Source organism: Lissotriton helveticus, chromosome 2_1 (assembly GCF_964261635.1).
Source record: "Lissotriton helveticus chromosome 2_1, aLisHel1.1, whole genome shotgun sequence".
NCBI lineage: Eukaryota > Metazoa > Chordata > Amphibia > Caudata > Salamandridae > Lissotriton > Lissotriton helveticus.
The window spans coordinates 2028455632-2028478011 of record NC_136059.1 but is presented as its reverse complement, the minus strand read 5'-3'; the positions used below and the strand labels follow the sequence as shown (position 1 = coordinate 2028478011).

Here is a 22380-nt window from a genome sequence, read left to right as displayed (position 1 = left end):
GTGAACTCCTTTCAGATGGAAAAGGGAAACATTCTGTCGTAAATTATTGAGCACTAGAACAGGCTCCAGGCTGTTTTATCTCACTCTATCCTTGAGTGGACCCATTTATATCCTTGAGTACCTTGATAGTTGGGTTTGCATGTGAAAAGATTATTTTATATGGCCATCCACATAGCTTGAAGACTTTGCATCTCTTGCATTTATCTTCGGATATTGTAGTTAACATATTTTTACCTCTCTCCTTATCCAGTTCCATATGGAATAATTAACTTCTGTATGGTTGATAAAAAAAATGATAGACAACCAAATACACTGACTTAGCTCGGGTATTTTTACATTAATATGAATAATGAGCCTAAATCCTTAATAGTGTATTTATTCTTTTAAACTTGAATTGGTGTTATACCCAGGTATGGCCAAAGCGTCTTTTCACACAAATCTCTACAAGATTTTCACCTGCTGGTAAATAGTATCGATTGTAGTGGGTTCATAGGATCTGTATGCATGTACTGTACCAACATTATGAAAAGCAGAAGAAGCTAAACGCCTCGTCTTTAAAAAAATAAATGTTAAGTGTCCATCCGTTTTATGCAAACATCTAAAGAAAAGAAATTGTGATACAGGATGTCACTGTAAACCTTCACACTCCAAAAAAGGACAAAGGAAACAATTGGTCTTCAAGTGACAAAGGTAAGTCTTTTGGCAAGCTGATTGGCTTTAGTTTGATGACACCTTCACCATTCCGTTAGTTTAAGAGCATTCATTATGCATTTTCCATTTCAATGCAAATGTTCAATTAATTACAACTATATAATGTTCGAAACCTCCTCCTCAGGAATGACACTCTGACTCTTGAATGTCTGTTGGTGTATAGTAGTTGTCTTCTCTTGGGACTACCTCTTGGTCATGGATAGTGTACAGTAAATCAGTACTTTGCATCCAAATGAGAGAACTCGTAAGGCGCAGTGCATATGATTGGATGCAAACCCTCTCACAAATGTTCAATTCAGAAGGTGTTCTTATGAATAGGAGTTCAGTCTTGTGGAATGTGTAGTGACTGACATTTCACATGAGTCCATAAATGCATCCGGCTTGATTAGTTCTGGGGAATTGTCCTGCAGCGGCCACATCTCCACCCAGAAAAATGAAGGCGTGTAAGCCTTTTGATTATGCTTGTTTCTTCTGGACCGCCGCTGCTTGTAGTTAGTCCAAATTTGACCAATCAGTTCTTTGAAGGGTCTTGTGGTGAGGGTGTAAAGTAGCGGATTGAGAGCACTGTTGATTGGTAATATAAAAATGACCACCCAGGAGCTGATGGAACCTGAAAAATAGTACAGAAACAGTTAGATGGAAAACAGAGTATCACATGTAAGATGAATTTAACTTTTGAATCCATAGTTCTGATATTTTAAACCATTATAAATTACTGGTGTTAAGAATACCAATAATTGAACTGAATTTACTATCCCAGATGACTGACTCGTTTAAAAAAATTCAAACTTGGGACCTGAAGATCACAGTGGTGCTCGGATTACTTACCTTTAAGCTTCATTAGTTTGCAGCATAGCCTTCTTCATCTCGGTCCACACAGTATGCGGTCAGTCTCATCTAGGAACTGAATTCTCCTATTTTAGAAAATATTTTCTTAACCCTTATGAATATAGTTGCTACTGAACTTCCTTTCTGTGACCCATAAAGAGGGCACTAACCCTACACACACCTTGATATAAAAGCCAAAACCTAACCTCACACAATATTTACTTTCCTTAAAGAATTTGAAATCAAGCAGCCTGAAAGAGTAGAAGGGGGAACTAGGACTGTGATGAGGAAGACTACAACTTGGAGTTATGAATCTTACTGCAAAGTAGTCTGAGTATTACGTTTCTCTTCCGTCTTCCTCTTCCGTCTTCCCCACAGTATACCCAAGCAAAGTAAAAATTGTGAGATAACTAAAAACATCACTGTTAGAAGTGGGATTCCTTGTTGACTGAGGTATGCACCCAGGCCAGGTCGGAACTACTATTCCTAGTCAGGGTAAGCCAGATACACACTAAAAGATAACCTGTGCTCATCCTCTGGAAGGTTGGCACAAAGCAGTCAGGCTTATCTAAAGCAACAATGTGTGAAGTATTTGTGCAACAGACCCACATACAAAGTAACACAATGAATACATCACAAAAGAACTCCTCAGAGCTTTAGAACAATAGCATATTATATTTTGAATAAAACAAGACCAAATTGACAACAATTCAATGTATAGAAGTTGAGATATTGTATTTAAAAAACAATATGCAGTAAAGCGCTTTGAAGCAAGTAGCGCTAAAAAGGTTACTTTAGGTCATTCTGGATCGGGGCAAAGTCAAAGTTTGGGCTGACCGCGATGGAGCGCCATCCGGCTACAGGACTCATGCAGGCACCGGATAACACAGTACTTTTCCTGGTCGCAAACAACAAGATGTGTTGATATTCTCCACGCAGTAAAGGCGATGCTTCAGTTCTGAAGATGGGTGCTGGAGTCAAGAGGTGTTGAGCGATGCGTTGATCTCACCAAGGTGCAGCTGTCCGATGCGTCGATCTCTGGAGGCAAAGCTTTGGTTCCGATGCGATGTGCTGATTTTACTCCTTTGCAGTTCTGTTACACACAGACAGGTAATTAATTAAAATCCGTGTTGCACGCATCTGGGCCAATTCCAGTGAGCCAGGCACAGGCACAGGCACAGGGGTAGAGACTTTGGTATCCCTGAATCTCAAGCAACAGGAGGCATGCCAACAAGCCTTTGGAGATCACTTGGAGTGAAGGCACAGTCCAGCTCTCCTTCAGCAAAATCAGAGAGCAGCAGGGCAACAAACAGAAAAGCAGGCCTTCCAGATCAGCAGTCCTGTTGATTCCTTTAAGTAGCACAGCAGTCCTTCTGGCAGAGCTTAGTTACAAGCTCAGTGGTGTCTGATTTTATTGGCCCAGAGATCCAGTACCCAAAAGTTCCTTTGATGTGAGGGGTGACTTCAAAGCAGCTCTCTGAAGTGAACAAGTATCCCTTTCGACCCAGTCCTGCCTTCCAGGTTATCTGTGTGTGTGTGTGTGATGGGGTGGGGGGTAATAAATACCTTGTGTTGGGGCAGGACACAGCCTATTAAAGTGTAGTGTTAGCCCCATCCTTCCATCTTGCCCAGGCAAGGCCATCGGAATGCAGATGTATGTAGATGGGTACTCAGACACACCTATCATTCCTGTGTTGTGATTTCTAGAGGCAATGCACAGAGTATACATGTCACCCTTCCCCGACATATATTGGAGACAGGCTGTCAGACACTAAGCAGTAAGTGCATTTCTTAAACAGTAGGGCTACATCCAACATCACCAGTAAGGAGGATTTATCATTACCATTCCAGACATACGAAAAATGAAAAAGTTACTCCTCTCTGATCAGGAATTACAGCCTTAAAGTATTAAGGCGAGGGGCGATGGACTCTGACTCTGCCCAACGAGTTTCTACCGGTAAGGGCACACGGATAATTTCTTATTCTGCCCAAACGCTACTGTCCCTCAGACCATCTTTGTTATGTAGCACTAAAATTCCATGGCACCGTGTAGAGGGAGGCTTCTCTTGTCTGCAATGTCGGCGTCTCTCTGGAAACAGCATACCTCCTTCTGACCCTAACATTCCCACACTAGGCCTTAGGAGCTTCTTTCTAAATGTGCGATCATTACCCAAACACCAACACCAGGTTTGGGATTTAATTCATTCTACGCAGCCAGATATCTGCTTTATTGTTGAAACATGGCTAAAACCTCACACAGTCACTGCCATAGCCATGGGGATCCCTTCTGGGTACAAAATCAAACATTTAGATCGAGAAATAAAAACTGGAGGTGGTCTTGCAATTATACATAAAGACTGCATAAAAGTCACCATTATTGAACAACATATGCACCCACAGCTAGAAATAATGATTTTTAAATTCACTCTTACTAATCATATCACCTGGAAAGGTGCTTTGGTCTATCGACCCCCAGGACCTAACCCGAAATTTGCACTTACCCTCCAGGAAATTTTAGCCCCTCATATTAAATCCAAAGAAGATTTTCTTCTTTTGGGAGATTTTAACACACATGTAGATCAACCAACACTCTCCGAATCAACTGCCTTGATTACAGACCTTTCTAACCTAGGTCTTGAATTACAAAATCATGGACCAACCCACAAAGGAGGACATATGTTAGATCTACTTTTCTGTAACAGTGCCAAAGCAATCTGCTTACCGGTTAAAGAAATATCATGGACAGATCATTCCATGCTTGAATTTTTATTAGTAACTCCTCTAAGAATTGTAAAGAGTGCTTCCCTTCCCCCTACCTGGCGTCGACAATGGCACAAAGTCACTGCCAACAAAATCCAGGAATCCTGGACAAATCCGGAAATTTTAGCAACAGACACAGCTGATACGGCCTTAGCTAAGCTCAATGTCTCTATTAAGCAAGCTATTGACATTGTAGCTCCTTTAAAAAAGCATAAACAGTATCCTGTGTCCAAACAGGATAGCTGGTATACCTACGAATTGAGAGTAGAAAAGCAAAACTGCAGGCGAGCTGAGAAGGCTTGGAGAAAAAGGAAGACCGAGAGTAGCAGAGCAGTTTTCTCAGATGCTCAATCAAAGTATTATAAAAACATAAAGCTAGCCAGGAAACAACATCTAACGCAACAGATAGCACAAGCAGGCAATTGCTCTAAGGAGCTTTTTAATATCCTGCAGAATTTTATTAAACCGACTGCTTGTGAGAGCTCAGATGACTTCTCACAAGACCTATGTGATGAAGTTTCGACATATTTTGAGGATAAAATAAATAATATCTATGAAAAAATAGTAGCAGCTAACAGCGCTATAAATAATACCAACAATTGCCATCCTCAGACTCCGGCAATAAGCAATAAACCCTCTCTAACATCTTTTCCTCCGATTACCAACATAGAGCTCCTCTCCCTCTGCAGCCATATTAAATCAGGGTCGCCAAGTGACCTTATTCCCGCCAAGATGGTTGGCCCCATGATCTCTATCCTGGGACCCCCCATATTGGATGTGATTAATATCTCCCTAACAAAAGGTCAGGTCCCAGCAGACTGGAAAAGGGCGGTGGTGAACCCGATTAGAAAAAAAGCATCTTCTCCATGGACAGACCTCTCCAACTTACGACCTATCTCCCTCCTACCCTACCTGGGCAAGGTTACGGAGAGGCACGTGAACACCTATCTTTCTCAACACCTTGAAGCGACGGAAGGCCTGGACTATTCACAATCTGGTTTCAGGCCAAACCACAGCACAGAATCAGCCCTTCAGACAGTGACCAATAACATCAAAATGGCACTGGATGATGGCAGCTCAATGATTCTGGTGCTGTTGGACCTTTCCGCCGCTTTTGATCTGGTGTCTCACACGGTGCTTCTCAACCGCCTAGGTGAGGCGGGTGTGGAGGGAGGGGCTCTGGCATGGATGAAGAGCTTCTTGACTGGTCGTTTCCAAGAAGTTAGGCTGGGCTCCCACAAATCCATTCTAAGGGAGCTCAATAAGGGAGTGCCACAAGGCTCGTGCCTAAGTCCTACACTCTTCAACGTGTATGTGGCCCCCTTAGCCAACTTGGCAAGATCTTTCGGGTTCACCCCGGTGTCGTATGCCGACGACACCCAACTCCTTTTTCCTTTCAAAATCCTTACACCTGCAATAAAAAGATCTTTTGCAGATGGCATGAGAGCCATTGCAGAATGGATGTCAACAAACTGTCTGCAGTGTAATGTGGGGAAGACGGAGGTCATGTGTTTTGGACAAGCGGCAACACACTGGGCATCCGACTGGTGGCCCTTAGAGCTTGGCCCTGTTCCCATCCCCAAGAGTACAGTTAGGAACTTGGGAGTGCTTTTTGATCAGCAACTTACCTTCAAGGGACATGTAAATCAAGTTGCTGGCACCTGCTTTCGGGCTATTGGAATGTTAAGACGAGTCTTCCCCTACATACCGGACCATCACAGAAAAACGCTTGTGCAGGCTCTGGTCATCAGCAGGGTGGATTACTGCAATGGTTTGCTCCTCGGAGCTAACGAGGAACAACTTAGTAAATTGCAGGTAATCCAAAATACTGCAGCAAGGACTGTCCTGAATGCTCCATCAAGGACTCCCTCCTGTCCCCTGCTGATGAGACTCCACTGGCTCCCAGTGAGGAAGCGAGTCCAGTTTAAAACTCTATGTACAATCCACAAGAGTATGATAGGGGAGGGCCCAAAATACATGACCGAAATCTTCCAGCCTTACATTCCCGGGCGCCCTCTGCGCTCCAGCCATCAGCAGCTTCTGCAAACACCCAGAGTAAAAAAGGCCAGACAAGGCGGCCGTGCATTAGCCTATGCCGGACCAGCACTCTGGAACTCTCTGCCCCCAGAACTAAGATCTCTCTCCAGCCACCTGACCTTTCGGAAAATTTTAAAAACTTACCTGTATCCTGGTAAATAATGCTTTTCTAGCTTACATCCCCACTCCCTCTGGGCACACATTCAGAATTAGTACACTCTAGTGTTGCAGCAATAGCGCGGAGATACCCCTTCGGGGGTCTAGTCTGGCGCTTTATAAGAATATTAAATAAATAAATAAATAAATAAATTAAGGAATTTCCAATACTAGCATATGAGAGGAGTAGGCCTCCCAGTAGTAAAAAACGTAATAGGATGTCTGTTACTTCCAGGATAAGCAAAACATAAAGGTACATGTCCTACCTTTTACTTACCTAGTACCCTGCCCGTAGGGTTACTTAGGGCCTACCATAGGGGTGACTTATATATAATAATAATACTCTAATTTGTAAAGCGCTGCTAATCACCCGTGTGAGTCTCTAGGTGCTGTTCCTAGATACGGGGAGATTAAGTGATTTGCCCAGAATCACAGGATTTTGAGCCAACGCTGAGACGCAAACCTGGATCCCCAGCTCCAAAGTCGGCAACTCTGGCCTTTATGCCACACACTCTCCCTAAATATGCAATTAAAGGGGAGTTTAAGGCTTGGCAAGTGTTTTTTAAAAGTCAAGGTGAAGTGGCAGTAGTCAGTCAAGGAAAAGTGGCAGTAAGCTGTACACACAGGCACTGCTGTGGCTGGCTTGAGACAAGTTTGAAAGGCTACTTATGTGGGTGGCACAATTAGACGAAATGACGAAATGTAGAACAATATAAAACATTCACCCCAGTGCAGAGATCGGGGCCTAAATCCATTGTTGTTTGCTCACTATGACATTCCAGTTTGGACTTAGCTATATGCAAATCAGTCTGGACCCTGCTCCCATTGAAACAGTCCAGCCAGAACTGCCAGGCCAGGTCCACCCTGGAGTGGAAACAAGCATCCTAAGACTGGTATTGGGATATTAGCCCTCATCAGCTGGGATAACTTGATTACAGTGGCATGGCGAGCACGGGACCCACATTTAGCCATACCCTTCCCTCTTAGGGCGACGCAAGCAAAAAGAACAATTGATGGACCGATTGCTGAACAATGTCAAACATTCACTCCAGTACAGAGATCTGGGTCTAAATCCCTAGAGGCCCTCTAATAGCATTTGAAGTACATGCCCTATGTATATGGTATACCACTTTACAAGGGACTTATCAGTACGAGAAATATGTCAATCAGGAATAAACCCATTGTCATCATGTTTAGGGGAGAAGCACATGCACTTTAGCATTAGTTAGTAGTGGTAAAGTGCTCAGAGTCGTCCTTAGGCCAACAAAAAGTATCAGCAAAAACAGTAGGTAAATGGCAATAAATTCTGGGGAAACACCACCCTAAGAATGACCGGTCTAACAATCGCTACCAGAAACTGCAACAGACAGTTGGTATTTATTATATTCACAGCAAAACAAAAGACAAACACTTTATTGTACAGCAGACACTTCAGCTGATTCAAAAGAAGAAGAAATTACCTTTCCCATATGCAGTCTATAATGAGAAGTAAACGTATTTGGAGAGACCCAGGTGCTGCTGGTCAAAAATGTTTTTAATTGAAGCCCCCTTCAAAACTGCCCACGATGAAGACATTGCATTTTAGTGTATCTACCTTGGATAGTAGATGGCAAAGGGACAGCAGCTTTCAAATAGGCAAGTAGGCAAAAAAAAATAACCATTTTAATCCATCTACTCAAAATGGATATATGCAAAGTTGGTGATCCTTATTAGACAACCTAAATGTAGCAAATATGTAATCTACTTGATGGGAAAAAGATGTTCGATGGAGAGAGAGAAAAGGCTCTGTGAAGATATAAAGAGTGCCCTAAAACTACGTCTCTATAGAGGGAGAAGGAAAACGCAGGAAGAACTATGTTCAGAGAGAGGTCGAAAGTTGAAGCCACATTAGACAAAAAGGACTGGTCAGGTCCTAAAACGATCCTGTCCTCAATTAATCCAATAAAACAGTCATATTGGTAGGGGCTAAACTAATCTTTTTTTTAATATAGGTGAATTCTGTACCATAATATGACTGAAGCTCATGCGGTGAGGACTGGGACTAGCTAGACGAACAAGGAAGTTAATGCCAGTGATGAGTGTTACCTCACTTAGGGGGTCATTAGGTTGGCGGAATGCCCGCCACCGCCAGCCGTGTGGTGGCGGGCCCTCCGCCATCTGATTGCCAATTTCCCCCGCCACATTACGATGGCGTGTGGAATCGTTCAGCAAGTCTTAGGATTGCCTGGGGAGCGGACAGGACTGGGGAAATGGTGGCGGTGCCTAGCAGGCACCTGCCGCCAGATTACAATGCTGACGGGGTTTGGGGGCCCTCTTGTCTTGGGGGGAGGTGTTGCTGCACTCGGTGGGTACCCATGGTACCCCCCTGCATTTCCCTGCACTGCGTGGCAGGCACCGTAGTGTAGGGAAATGCACAGCATTACATTTTGACATTGAGTACGGTGCAGCAGCCAGCAGCACCGTCCTCAATGTTAAATACCCTCAATGTGTGGGCGCATCATGATTGCAGTGGTGGGACCATCGCATGAATTGCGGGCTGTCCCAAATACTGCAACAATGGCGGGCATACTCATGTCATCGTAATGAGCCCCTTAATCATCTCTCTGGCTAGAAGCATAATGTTGCGAGCTTAACCGGAACAACTGTTCTCAGGGAGAACAGATAAATACTGTTGGAAGTTTGGCTACTAGTTGAGAGGGGTAAAACCATACTCCTGCAGCAACCGTACTCTCTCCGGGTGAGACACAAGGAAGCACTAAATTAACCTGTGCTCAACTCTCTGGTAGCTTGGCACGAAAGTAGTCAGGCTTTCCTTAAAGGCAATGTGTAAAGTATTTATGCAGCACTTCAAACAGTAATAAAGGGAAAACACAACACAAGAAAAAACCTACACCAATGTAGAAAAAAAGAACAATTTAATAAATTATTTTAGACAAAATCGATAAAAGCTCAATGAATAGAGCTGGAGATATGCCATTTTAAAGATTTAAGATAAGTATAGTGCGTTAAAGCACAAAGCAACACATGCGGTTAGATGGTCATGCAAGTTTGGATGAAAGTCACAAGTTGAGACCTACTGCGATGGAGCACGAAGATTCCGTCATGCATCGTGGCCGGTTGTTGCTGGAGATCACCTTGGGGATCACTGCATGCTGCCAGAGCTGTAGCTTGAAGTGCAGATCTCGCATTGCCAGGCATCACAACTGGAGCTTTGCGTTAGCGGGTGGAAAGATGTAGGTGCAATCAGGCCCCTTCACTCTTGCAAAGAGCCCAGAACATTAGGATTTCTCATTTTCTTGCAGAGAGAGCTCAACTGATGCCACGCCAGGGGTTCAGGACCTGAGGGGCACTTCTTGGGGCTCAGGAACTCACTCCGGCAGAGGCCAGCAAGCAGGGTTCAGGCAGGTCCTCTTGCATGTCCAGGTCAGCTGGGCAGATGCAGGGAGGCTTCTGGAGCTTGCTATGTCCCTGTATCTCAGAACAGGAGATCAGTCAGCTGACCCTTGGAGTCACTTCAGCCTGGGCTGAAGGGTGCAGATCCAGTCTCCCTTTTCAGCTACCAGGGCAGTAGAGTGGCAGTCCTTCTGACACCAGAACAGCAAAGAAGCCCTTCTGAAGTATCCACAGGTCCAGAGTTGTACTGAAGAGTTGGGTCTGAGGGTCCATAATTTATGCCTGGTGCCCACTTTGAAGTAGGAGAAGGTTCTGGAGGTTTTTTACCCCCCAGAGATGTTTAGAATTTCCTGCCTCCCTGCCCTGGCCAGAGCTTATCTGGGGATACAAAAAACTAGTATCAAAGCCTTCAGGAGTGTGCTCAGGCAGAGACGTTGTGATGTGTGTGCTCATGCAGAGGCCTTGTGATGTGCAAGTATGGTAGATGACAGCTCCGCTTCTATCAAGTCAGAGGTGACCCATGCTGTTAACAACTATTTCCCCTTTGTCTCACTATATGGAAGCAATACACAAAGATCAACTGCCAGCTACACCTAGTCATGGCACCTTTCCAAAAGTGGCATTTTTAGAATGGTGACTTAAAATTTAACATTACCATTAAATAATATTTTAAATTACAATTCATTAGAGACCAAGCTCAGTATTCCTTATTGCTACAAATTGAAGGTTAGCACTTATTAAATGTAACAAGTCAACACAATGTTATTCTATTGGGATGGTAATCCTTGCAGTAGTGAAAAATACGGATCACTGGAACAACATCAACTCCTATAACATCGAATTACAAAAATATCGAGTCAACAATATCGTATACAAAAGTATCGACACCCAATTCACAAAACAGAAATAACACAAACGTTAAAAAATATGGTTTTAAAAAATCTCAATGACAAAAATATTGACAACAAAAATAAGGAAAAATAAATATCTATAACATTAAAATAAAATGAAACACAACAAAAACATTGATATAAATAATATCGACAACACTAGCATCGATAAAATACTGATAAACAATACTGAAAATAACATTTAAACATAAAAATAAACTATTTTCAATAATATAATAAAATAACATATTCCAAACATTTTAAACATACAATAAAAAATTACAAAATTAATAACGTTAAATGAAACAAGTACACTAAAAATCCAAAAACAAATAAACAAACAATACAACATAAAAAAAATATCACAACTACCATGTTTAAAGGAGGGGGCACAAGCACATATCCCTGGTTGGTAGTATTAAAGTGTAAAAGCCAACAAAAACTTAGCAGAAAACAGGAGGATGAACGCAAAAAGTTTGGGGATGACCCGACAGAAAGGGCCTAGTTCAACAAACACATTTAGAATTGTAACTTGAGTCTGATTTAACTAGAGGGAATAATGCTTCACTTACGAATCTAGGAGTATTGCTTGCTGGAGAAACAGCACAACATAGTTCAACCCAGCTTCATAGAGTTTATTTCAAAATGAGTGTGACAGTGTAGTCCACAGGGCTCTTGGATTGAGAATTATAAAGCAAGTATTGAGGATATTCTTTTGTCAGATATACATCTGACCATCAATATTGTCCACGCCAACTTGAAAAAACTTCTTCACGAAGTGACAGAAAATGGGAAGGGGTAGAGTGTTATAATGGGCACTGACTGAGACCAATTCCTCCATACCCCAAAAATACAAAGAAAAGCTTCTGAGAGTGCTGCTGATGGTCTGCCGAAATTATATGGCTGGACATCAGCTATAAGGTATCATCACAAGCAAGTTAGAAACCTACTCATTGCAGCGGTTTCCAGCTCACCCTGTATTGCGCCTAGTGATATTGGCTCTTAACTGGGTGGGCATGTGAAGAGAGCTGCTATTGTTTTACATACAATGGGACTGTGTCCGTTTGTCCTTATGCAATATAGTTTATTCATATACTAAGGCATCTTCAGTGCTATTTAAAAATATTTCAACATGAAGAGCACAGGGACTCATAGGGTATCATTCAACAGGTTGTCTGAAAGAATATTGTGAACAAATCAATCAATCAGTCAATCAATCAAAACATTTGTAAAGCGCACTACTTAACCGTGAGGGTCTCAAGGCGGTGGGGGTGGGGAGGGCTGCTGCTACTGCTCGAATAGCCAGGTCTTGAGAAGCCTCCTGAAGGTTAGTAGGTCCTGGGTTTGCCAGAGGAGGATGGAGATGGTGTTCCAGGTTTTGTCGTCGAGGTGGGAGAATTATCTGCCGCCGGTGGTCTTTCTTCTGATGTGGTGGACGGTGGTGAGGTTTGCGGAGCGGAGCTGGCGGTTCGGGTGTAGAAGGTGAGTCGTCTCTTGAGGTATGCCGGTCCGGTATTGTGGAGTGCCTTGTGTGCATGGGTGAGGAGCTTGAAGGAGATTCTCTTGTTGACAGGGAGCCAGTGCAGGTCTCTAAGGTGGGGTGTGATATGGCTGTGGCGGCGGATGCCAAGGATCATGCGTGCAGAGGCGTTCTGTATGTGTTGTAGTCGTTTCAGGAGTATGGTCGAGGCTCCTGCGTAGAGGGTGTTACCATAGTCCAGCCTGCTGCTGACAAGGGCCTGGGTGACCGTTCTTCTTGTTTCGGTGGGGATCCACCTGTAGATCTTGCGGAGGGTGTTGAAGCAGGAGGACGAGACGGCATTGACTTGCCTGGTCATGGAGAGTGTTGAGTCGAGGATGAACCCCAGGTTGCATGCATGGTTGATGGGTGTCAGTGTTGCTCCCAGTGCGGTCGGCCACCAGGAGTCGTCCCAGGCCGACGGGGTGGAGCCGAGGATGAGGACCTCCATCTTGTCCGAGTTCAGCTTTAGACAGCTGTCCCTCATCCACTCGGCGACGACTTTCATTCCTTTGTGGAGGTTGGTTTTGGTGGTGAGGGGGTCCTTGCTGAGGGAGAGGAGTAGCTGGGTGTTGTCGGTGTAGGAGATGATGTTGAGGTCGTGCAGACGGGCAACGTGGGCGAGCGGTGCCATGTAGACGTTGAACAATGTCAGGCTGAGGGATGATCTTTGGGGTACGCCGCAGATGATCTCAGTGGCTTCGGAGCGGAAAGGGGGAGGCGGACGCTCTGGGTTCTGCCGGAGAGGAAGGAGGTGGTCCATTCCAGAGCATTGTCTCAGATCCCTGCGTTGTGAAGGCGTGTGTGTAGGGTGCGGTGGCAGATGATGTCGAAGGCGGCTGATAGGTCCAGAAGGATGAGGGCTGCGGTTTCGCCGCTGTCCATCAGGGCCCTGAAGTCATAGGTGGCGGTGATGAGGGCAGTTTTGATGCTGTGGGTGCTGCGGAACACGAACGGGGATGGGTCCAGGATGCTGTTCTCCTCGAGGTAGCGGGTCAGTTGTCTGTTGATAGTCTTCTCGATAACCTTCGCCGGGAACGGGAGCAGGGAGATGGGCCGGAAGTTCTTGAGGTCTCTCGGGTTCGCCTTGGGTTTTTTGAGTAAGGCGTTGATTTTGGCGTGCTTCCAGCTCTCCGGGAAGGTTGCGGTCTCGAAGGAGCTGTTGATGGCCTTGCTGAGATGGGGTGCAATAGTGGCGCTGGTTTTGTTGAAGATGTGGTGAGGGCATGGGTCTGACGGAGAGACGGAGTGGATGGTGTTCATGATTTTGATGGTGTCGTCGTCTATGTTGGTCCAGGAGAGCAGGGGATCAGTGTGGGGGTGGCCGTGTGGTCGGGGGTCTCAGTGGCTGTCAGGGTGGTCAGGTTGTTGAAGCTGTCATGGATGTCTGCGATCTTGCCATGGAAGAAAGTGGCGAGGGAGTCGGACAGGTCTTGTGATGGTGGGATGTCGTTAGTGTTAGAGCTGGGGTTGGAGAGCTCCTTCACAATGCTGAAGAGCTCTTTGCTGTTGTGTGCGTTGTTGTCTAGGCGGTCCTTGGTGGATCTGATGAGGTGATGGTGTCTGCGAATGGTGTTTTTGTGGGCTGCGTAGCTGTCCGGTGTCTGTTCGCGGTACCATTTTTTCTCCCGTTTTCGGCAGGTTTGCTTGGAGGCCTGGAGGTTTGCGGTGAACCAGCTGGCTTTCTTGTTGGTGCGTCTGCTGGAGGGTTCCTTGATCGGGGTGAGAGTGTTGGCGCAGTATTCGAGCCACCGTCTGAGGTTGCGGGCTGGGGTGTCTGTGGGGTTGACGGGTGGGCTTCGGGCGAGGGTTGTGTTCAGCTGGTCTTTGGTGACTTTGCTCCAGCGGTGATGCGTGATGGTTTTCCGGAAGGTGAAGTGGATGCAGCGATGGTCGGTCCAGTGAAGTTCGGTGGTGTGGCTGAAGGTGACAAATCATCGAGAGACACAAATACTGTGTCAAAATATCATTCATCATAATAACATGGCCCTATACTTATAATGGGAACAACCAAAATATTGTGTCAAGAACATCATAAAAGAGACCATCAACCAGAAAAGGAAAGAATATTATTTTTAAATAAATATCAACTTTAAAGTAATTTATTTAAATTAGTTAAAATAATATAACGTTAAATAGTTGTAATCATTTATTTAAATATATTATGTATATATATATATATATATATATATATATATATATATATATATATATATATATATATATATATATATATATATATATATATATATTACCTACTGGCAATAGCCAGTAGGTATATATAGTTTGGATTGTTTTCCATAGGGAAATCGCAACATTCTATTGGGAATAACTCTGGCGCCGGTTGAGGAATCTTCCTGAAATTATCCTTAACTTTACCTCGCGGTGCACCGCTCCTTCCCTGAAAGTTTGGGGGGGAATCGTCAAGCGGGGGCCAAGATAAAAGGGGGGTCCCAAAGAGTGTTTTCCCCTTGTTAATTTCCATAGGGCCGTTGGACTCACTTTTAGCCTGAACGGCTGAATGGTTGTCCACCAAACTTGGCAAAATTGTATGGGCTGGGAGCCTGATGTGCCTTTGCTATGTCTCAAGATATGTGCTCCAGTGGTTTTTACGAAAATTAACTTTGAAAAAATATATATTGGGCTATATATATGTTAGAGCCCAAATGTAGCCCAATGTAGCCCAATGTAGCCCAATGTAGCCCAAAGATGGCCACCAGAGACAACAAAAACAAATGTAGCCCAAATATCAGCAAGATGTAGCCCAACTATAGCCCAATGACAGAATGTCCCAGAGTGTTCTAAAGAACAACTAGAGCGCTAACAGTCTTACTTGTGACAAAAGTATGGCACACCTGAAGTCATCTTGATTGGAATAAAGTGTTAACACTTAAAACATTTAATTTGCAAAGGAACAAAATGAGGGGGTTCATTTTGCCATAGAAATTATGATTAGTGCTGAAGAAAGAAAAATTAGGGCACATTTTTTGTGATTCTCAAATCCTCTTATATTTCATTAAAAAAATTCTGATATGCAGTCTCCCAAGATGGCCACCAGAGACAAAAGAGCCCAAATGTAGCCCAAATATCAGCCAGATGTAGCCCAACTATAGCCCAATAACAGAATGTCCCAGAGTGTTCTAAAGAACAACTAGAACGCTAACAGTCTTACTTATGACAAAAGTATGGCACACCTGAAGTCATCTTGATTATTTGAAAAGGAACAAAATGAGGGGTTTCATTTTGCCATAGAAATTTTATATATATATATATTCACTGAAAAAAACCATAGGTTACACACCAGTTATAGTTAGGAATTAGCATTTAAAAAACCTTTGAAATTCACTGAAAAAACCATAGGTTTCACACCAGTTATAGTTAGCTGGAAATTTTACTCGCATTAAACCATTGAAATTCCCACGTTATAGTTAGTTGGACTCACTATAACTTGCACGTCTGCAATGCACTGCTGATGACGTCACATATTACATCACTCATGCATATATTTAAATATTTAAACATTACTCGCTAATATATGTATTCACTTAAGATACACTTAATAAGCCAGTTAACCAATCAATTATTTTTTTTAAAACCACTGAAAAAACCATAGGTTTCAGGCCTTATATAGTTAGGAATTAGCATTTAAAAAACCTTTGAAATTCACTGAAAAAACCATAGGTTTCAGGCCTTATATAGTTAGGAATTAGCATTTAAAAAACCTTTGAAATTCACTGAAAAAACCATAGGTTTCAGGCCTTATATAGTTAGGAATTAGCATTTAAAAAACCTTTGAAATTCACTGAAAAAACCATATGTTTCAGGCCTTATATAGTTAGGAATCAGCATTTAAAAAACCTTTGAAATTCACTGAAAAAACCATAGGTTTCAGGCCTTATATAGTTAGGAATTAGCATTTAAAAAAACCTTTGAAATTCACTGAAAAAACCATAGGTTTCAGGAGTTATATAGTTAGGAATTCGTTTTTAAAAAACCTTTGAAATTCACTCAAAAAACTATAAGTTTTAGTGGTGTTATAGTTAGCTGGACATTTTATTCATACAAAACCAATGAAATTGCTCCTATATAGTTAGTTGTACTAACTATATTTCGCGCACCCGCAATCCACTGCTGATGATGTCACATATTAGATCATTCATGACATGGTCAGTGACATCACTGATGACATCTCAAATGACATCACTGATGACATCACTGATGACATCATCCAAGTGACAATCACATACACCTTTTCATACACTATTACAATTTTTCATCACTGTTTGTAAAATACAGAGTATCATATTTAAATCCATTGTCACAGCAATACAAGTATCTAAAAATCCACTCAGTGATTCATAGATGTATACACACACCTAATCACTTACCTATGGATTCACTCATACATGCTGTCAATGAACAATAGAACACTATCAAAAATACTTATACATCTATATCGACATTAAACAACAGCACGCATCCTATTCACATATGAAGTCATCCTACTCACTTATGCAAACAATGGATCATACTTACATATTTACTTAGCAAAACACTTATACAAACACCACTTCTTCTATTCATTTAGATAGTAAGTCATACTTAGTGAATTATAAAATCATTATTACAAGTATACAGTCATCCATACAGTCACTCACACAATCATTGTGTCTTATGTATACTTATTTATATACAACAACTGACACATACACTGCCTTTTATAGTTTGTTTGACCTGTACCTTTGAGAAATATATTTGCTCATCACCACACCCATAAAGAGATTCCCTCACCCAAACTGTTAGAACATGTAGTTTTAACTTCATATATCTACTTAATCAACTATTCACACATCTTTGGACAGTCACACACCCCCCACCGAACCACACACACTTTCACACTCCCATACAAATACTCAGTTAACTAATCAATAACTAATATAGACTTTCACATAGCTAGTAACCAACTGTAGAATCAGTTTACACAACAACTGACAAAGTGATACCAATATTCACACAGTTTAGTCACTATCCACCATATTTAGTGAGACATTTTAAATTGGTCAAGTAAACAGTCAATTACACTGCTACTAAATCCTCCATCCAAATATTTATTTATATATATCCACTCATTCTTCAATGTAAATTGCTATATATATAATGCATATTTAAATAACGAAGCAAACCACATTCACTGGATGATGTCATCAGTGATGTCATCAGTGATGTCATTTGAGATGTCATCAGTGATGTCACTGACCATGTCATGAATGATCTAATATGTGACATCATCAGCAGTGGATTGCGGGTGCGTGAAATATAGTTAGTACAACTAACTATATAGGAGCAATTTCATTGGTTTTGTATGAGTAAAATGTCCAGCTAACTATAACACCACTAAAACTTATAGTTTTTTGAGTGAATTTCAAAGTTTTTTTTAAATGCTAATTCCTAACTATATAAGGCCTGAAACCTATGGTTTTTTCAGTGAATATATATATATATATATACATATATATATATATATATATATTACCTACTGGCGGTCGCCAGTAGGTATATATAGTTAGGATTTTTTCTCTATGGATTTTTTGAAAATTCTATGTCTAATAACTTTGGCGTTTGTGGACGGAATTGGCTGAAATTTTCAGGAAAATGGCACATTTTGTTTCTGAGCAGCCCTTGAAAATTTGGGGGGGGTTCGTCCAGTGGGGGCCGAGAAAAAAGGGGGGTCCCAAAACGCGTTTTTCCCATGTTAATTTCCATAGGGCGGTTGGCCTCACTTTTAGCCCGAACGGCTGAATGGATTTGCACGAAACTTGGCAAAATTGTAGGGACTGGTAGCCCGATGTGCCTTTTGTAGGTCTCAATATATGTGCTCCAGTGGATTTTGAGAAATTAACGTTTAAAAAAAGATATATATCTGTAACAGCGGACTGGGCAGCGGCCCAGGACGCGTACTTTTCGCGCAACGGAGCTTTGTGAAGCGAAGCTGATTGGTTCTCCGGCGTCTGTCAACATTCCAAACAGTCCGTAGCGGCCGCCATCTTGTCTCTCGGTAGGATCGAGAGACAAGAGGAGGTCAAAACAAAGGGGGAAATAACTATAAGGGGGCATAGTAGATCCTCGCTGACCCCCTAGGTTTGATGTGGAGGTTTTAAAAGGGCCCCGCGGGGCAAAAAAAAATAATAATAATAATAATCGAACGGCTGAATGGATTTGCACGAAACTTGGCAAAATTGTAGGGACTGGTAGCCCGATGTGCCTTTGCTAGGTCTCAATATATGTGCTTCAGTGGATTTTGAGAAATTAACGTTCAAAAAAAGATATATATCTGTAACAGCGCACCGCTTCGCGTACTTTTCGCGTTACGGAGCTTTGCGAAGCGAAGCTGATTGGCTCTCCGGTGTCTGTAAACATTCCAAACAGTACGTAGCGGCCGCCATCTTGTCTCTCGGTAGGATCGAGAGACAAGAGGAGGCCAAAGCGAAGGGGCAAATGACCATAAGGGGGCATAGTAGATCCTCGCTGACCCCCTAGGTTTGATGTGGAGGTTTTAAAAGGGCCCCGCGGGGCAAAAAAAAAAAATAATAATAATAATCGAACAGCTGAATGGATTTGCACGAAACTTGGTAAAATATTAGGGACTGGTAGCCCGATGTGCCTTTGCTATGTCTCAATATATGTGCTTCAGTGCATTTTGAGAAATTAACGTTCAAAAACAAGATATATATCTGTAACAGCGCTCCGCTTCGCGGAGATAAAATTATATCTGTATTACCTAGCTGTTGCTAACACCAGTTAGCGACGGCTAGTAGGAGATAGCGACCATCTTGGGTCCCACTTTGCATGTGAGTGATATTTATCACTAATGACATGCAAAGTGGGCATGCCAAGATGTTAGCGACTGGAAACAGTCGCTAACATCGCTATCTCCTATTATCAACTTTTGGAAATATTCGAGATAAGCGCGAATATCTCCAAAAAGTAACAGCTGCCCTGAGCAGTTCTTAGCCATGTTATCCAATGGGAGGTGGATAACATGGCTAAGAGCATTAGCTCGGTAATGCATGAATATCGCTGAGTTTTCAGCGATATTAATGCATTGCGGTCGTTTTTTATCGTATTTGCGATAAACCTTGATAATAGCAAGGTTTATCTGCGATAATTTCTGACGGTAAAAAAATCTTTGCAATGCATCGTTAGGGATAAATATCGCTTAACTTTGGTAATATGCCCCAATGTCTGTTAACGTTCGATTCGAAGGAAATCAGGAATTGTTGAAAAACATTGTGTGCGCCATCTTGTCTTTTTTCAAATGCCACACTTTTGTCGTGCACGGCAGCCATTTTAGATGCCTTGACCAGACCCACTCTGTGCACGCTGTCGATCCTTAGCATGGCTCCCCACCCTCGCAAGCATCTCACCCAGGCAGTGGTCACCCCCGCTCTCTGTCTTATGCATGGGTAATAAACCTCCCCCCATCTGCGCTGCTCTTCCCTGAGAATCACACCCTGTGCCCGCCCGACACCTCCCTTTCGCCCTATTCACTACCGCACCCTCTGACACTCCTTTTCCTCTGTGTCCGATTGTCCAGGCCGGTCCTAGGCTATCAGCTAGCCCTGCAGATGTAGTTTATGGCCACAGCTGTAAAGAATCACCCCTCTTCAAAGGAGTTATAGTAGATCAAGGCCCACACTCGATGAGATCCGTCAAAGCAGAAGCGTTGCTATTATCTGAAAACCATCCTGTATTGTGATTGGGGAGGGGACCGAGCGTGAAGCGGAAGATTCCAGGGATGACTCTTTGTACATCAAAGTTTTTACAATTATGTGTCACATTAAAAATATATAGCACTCCGACAAAGTAGTAAGATTATAAAACTTTAATAATTTATAAATATATACAAGAAAACAAAAATAGTAATAACATATAAACATTTTTAGGGAAAAACAACGAAGTAGCGGTCGGCTGTGCGAATAGTCCCAACGCAGCACAACGTCCAGATTTCCGGCGTGGGGCGTCGCGGGGGGTGGGTCATCAGTAGCAAACTGTTGTGCGAATAGTTCCAAGGCAGCAGAACGCGCCGAAATCTAGATGACACGAAAGTGATGTCTAGTAAGTTGCCACCCAGCAAATAACGGCGTGGGGCGTCGCGGGGGGTGGGTCATCAGTAGCAAACTGTTGTGCGAATAGTTCCAAGGCAGCAGAACGATGGCACCAAGGTGATGTCCAGTAAGTTGCCGCACTGGTTTTGGTATCCTACAATGCTGCTCCGAATAACGGCGTGGGGCGCCCCGGGGGAGGCGGCGTGAACGGGCCTCTCCAGGTGGAGTCTCATCTGTTTTAGTGGGGCGCCCCTTTACCGTTTCAGTTGCCATTCCGTCCGCTTTTGGTCCACTGTGTCAAAATCCGCCATTCAGCTGAGTTGCGCCCACTCTTGCGGTGCAGCGATAGGCGGCTGCCACAGGACTCTCAAAATGGCGGCAGGCTCTTTCCTTTTTGGGCGTGGTCCACTGAAATGGCCCTGGGACACCTTGGAAATCGGACGCTTGTCTGCTAGGTCTTGGACCCCATTCTCGAAAGCGTCCCCTCCGCCTTGAGAATTCATCAAAAGTTTTGGGGGCCCCGACTCCTGCAGGCTTCTGGTGGGGAGCGGCGGCCATGATTGCTCGCGGAATGACCACGACGGAGCTACGAGATGGTGGTGCTCTCATGCTGACGCCAGTTTAGTCTGAAACATCCAGAAACAAGGTGGGGCTTTCATCGTTTGGGGAAAAAAAAAAGTTTTCATCCAATGAAAAGTGTTGTTTTTAGGTCATATGATCAAGCCTTCCATCATTAGGAAACCAAAAGTAAAATGAACCAATGAAAAGTTTTATAAACAAGTCACATGACCTGTTATGCGGCATAGGGTATAAAATGCGGAGAAAATACGTTGGCACGTGAGGCGGCGTCAGTAGCGGACCGATGTGCGAATAGGCCGAAGGCAATACAATGCGCCAAGATCCGGATGGCACCGAGGTGGTGTCCAGCAAGTTGCAGCACTGGTGTGGCCATCCTACAATGCTGAAAGTCGGCGTGGGGCGACCCGTTGGCCTGTGAGTTTGCGTCAGTAGCGGACCGATGTGCGAATAGGCCGAAGGCAGCACAACGCGCCAAGATCCGGATGGCACCGAGGTGGTGTCTAGTAAGTTGTCGCACTTCTGTGGCCATCCTACAATGTTGAAAGTCGGCGTGGGGCGCCCCGTTGGCCTGTGAGATGGCGTCAGTAGCGGACCGATGTGCGAATGGGGCCAAAGGCAGCGCAACAATATTTTCTGACTGACACCACAAGGCGCTGAGATGGCAAGATCCGGATGGCACCGAGGTGATGTCTAAGTTGCGGACTGATGTGCGAATGGGGCCAAAGGCAGCGTAACAATATTTTTTGTATGGAAGATACCACTAGGCGTTGAGATGCCAAGATTCGGTTGGCACTGAGGTGATGTCTAGCAAGTTGGTGTGGTCATCCTACAATGCTGAAACTCGGCGTGGGTCGCCCCATTAGCCTGTGAGATGGCGTCAGTAGCGGACCGATGTGCGAATAGGCCGAAGGCAGCACAACGCGCCAAGATCCGGATGTCACCGTGGTGGTTTCATAGTTGAGAGGCACTTCATCTGCAGTGGGGCGCCGAGATCCGGATGGCACCGAGGTGATGTCTAGCAAGTTGCTGTACTGGTGTGGTCATCCTACAATGCTGAAACTCGGCGTTGGTCGCCCCATTAGCCTGTGAGATGGCGTCAGTAGCGGACCGATGTGCGAATAGGCCGAAGGCAGCACAACGCGCCAAGATCCGGATGTCACCGTGGTGGTTTCATAGTTGAGAGGCACTTCATCTGCAGTGGGGCGCCGAGATTCGGATGGCACCGAGGTGATGTCTAGCAAGTTGCTGTACTGGTGTGGTTATTCTACAATGCTGAAACTCGGCGTGGGGCGCCCCATTAGCCTGTGAGATGGCGTCAGTAGCGGACCGATGTGCGAATGGGGCCAAAGGCAGCGCAACAATATTTTCTGAAGAGAAGACACCAAAAGGTGCTGACATTCCA

General features: G+C 43.8%; 1 protein-coding gene across 1 annotated transcript in view; it reads right to left on the bottom strand.

Annotated features, from left to right (window-relative positions):
- Positions 1–331: 331 nt before the first annotated feature.
- Positions 332–22380, bottom strand: part of RXFP1 (relaxin family peptide receptor 1) — a 1193379-nt gene continuing 1171330 nt past the window's right edge. Inside the window, exon 18 of the mRNA XM_078677666.1 lies at positions 332–1321. Coding sequence (XP_078533792.1) covers positions 1020–1321 — 302 coding nt within the window. The 3' untranslated portion in view covers positions 332–1019. The remainder of the gene's footprint in view (positions 1322–22380) is intronic.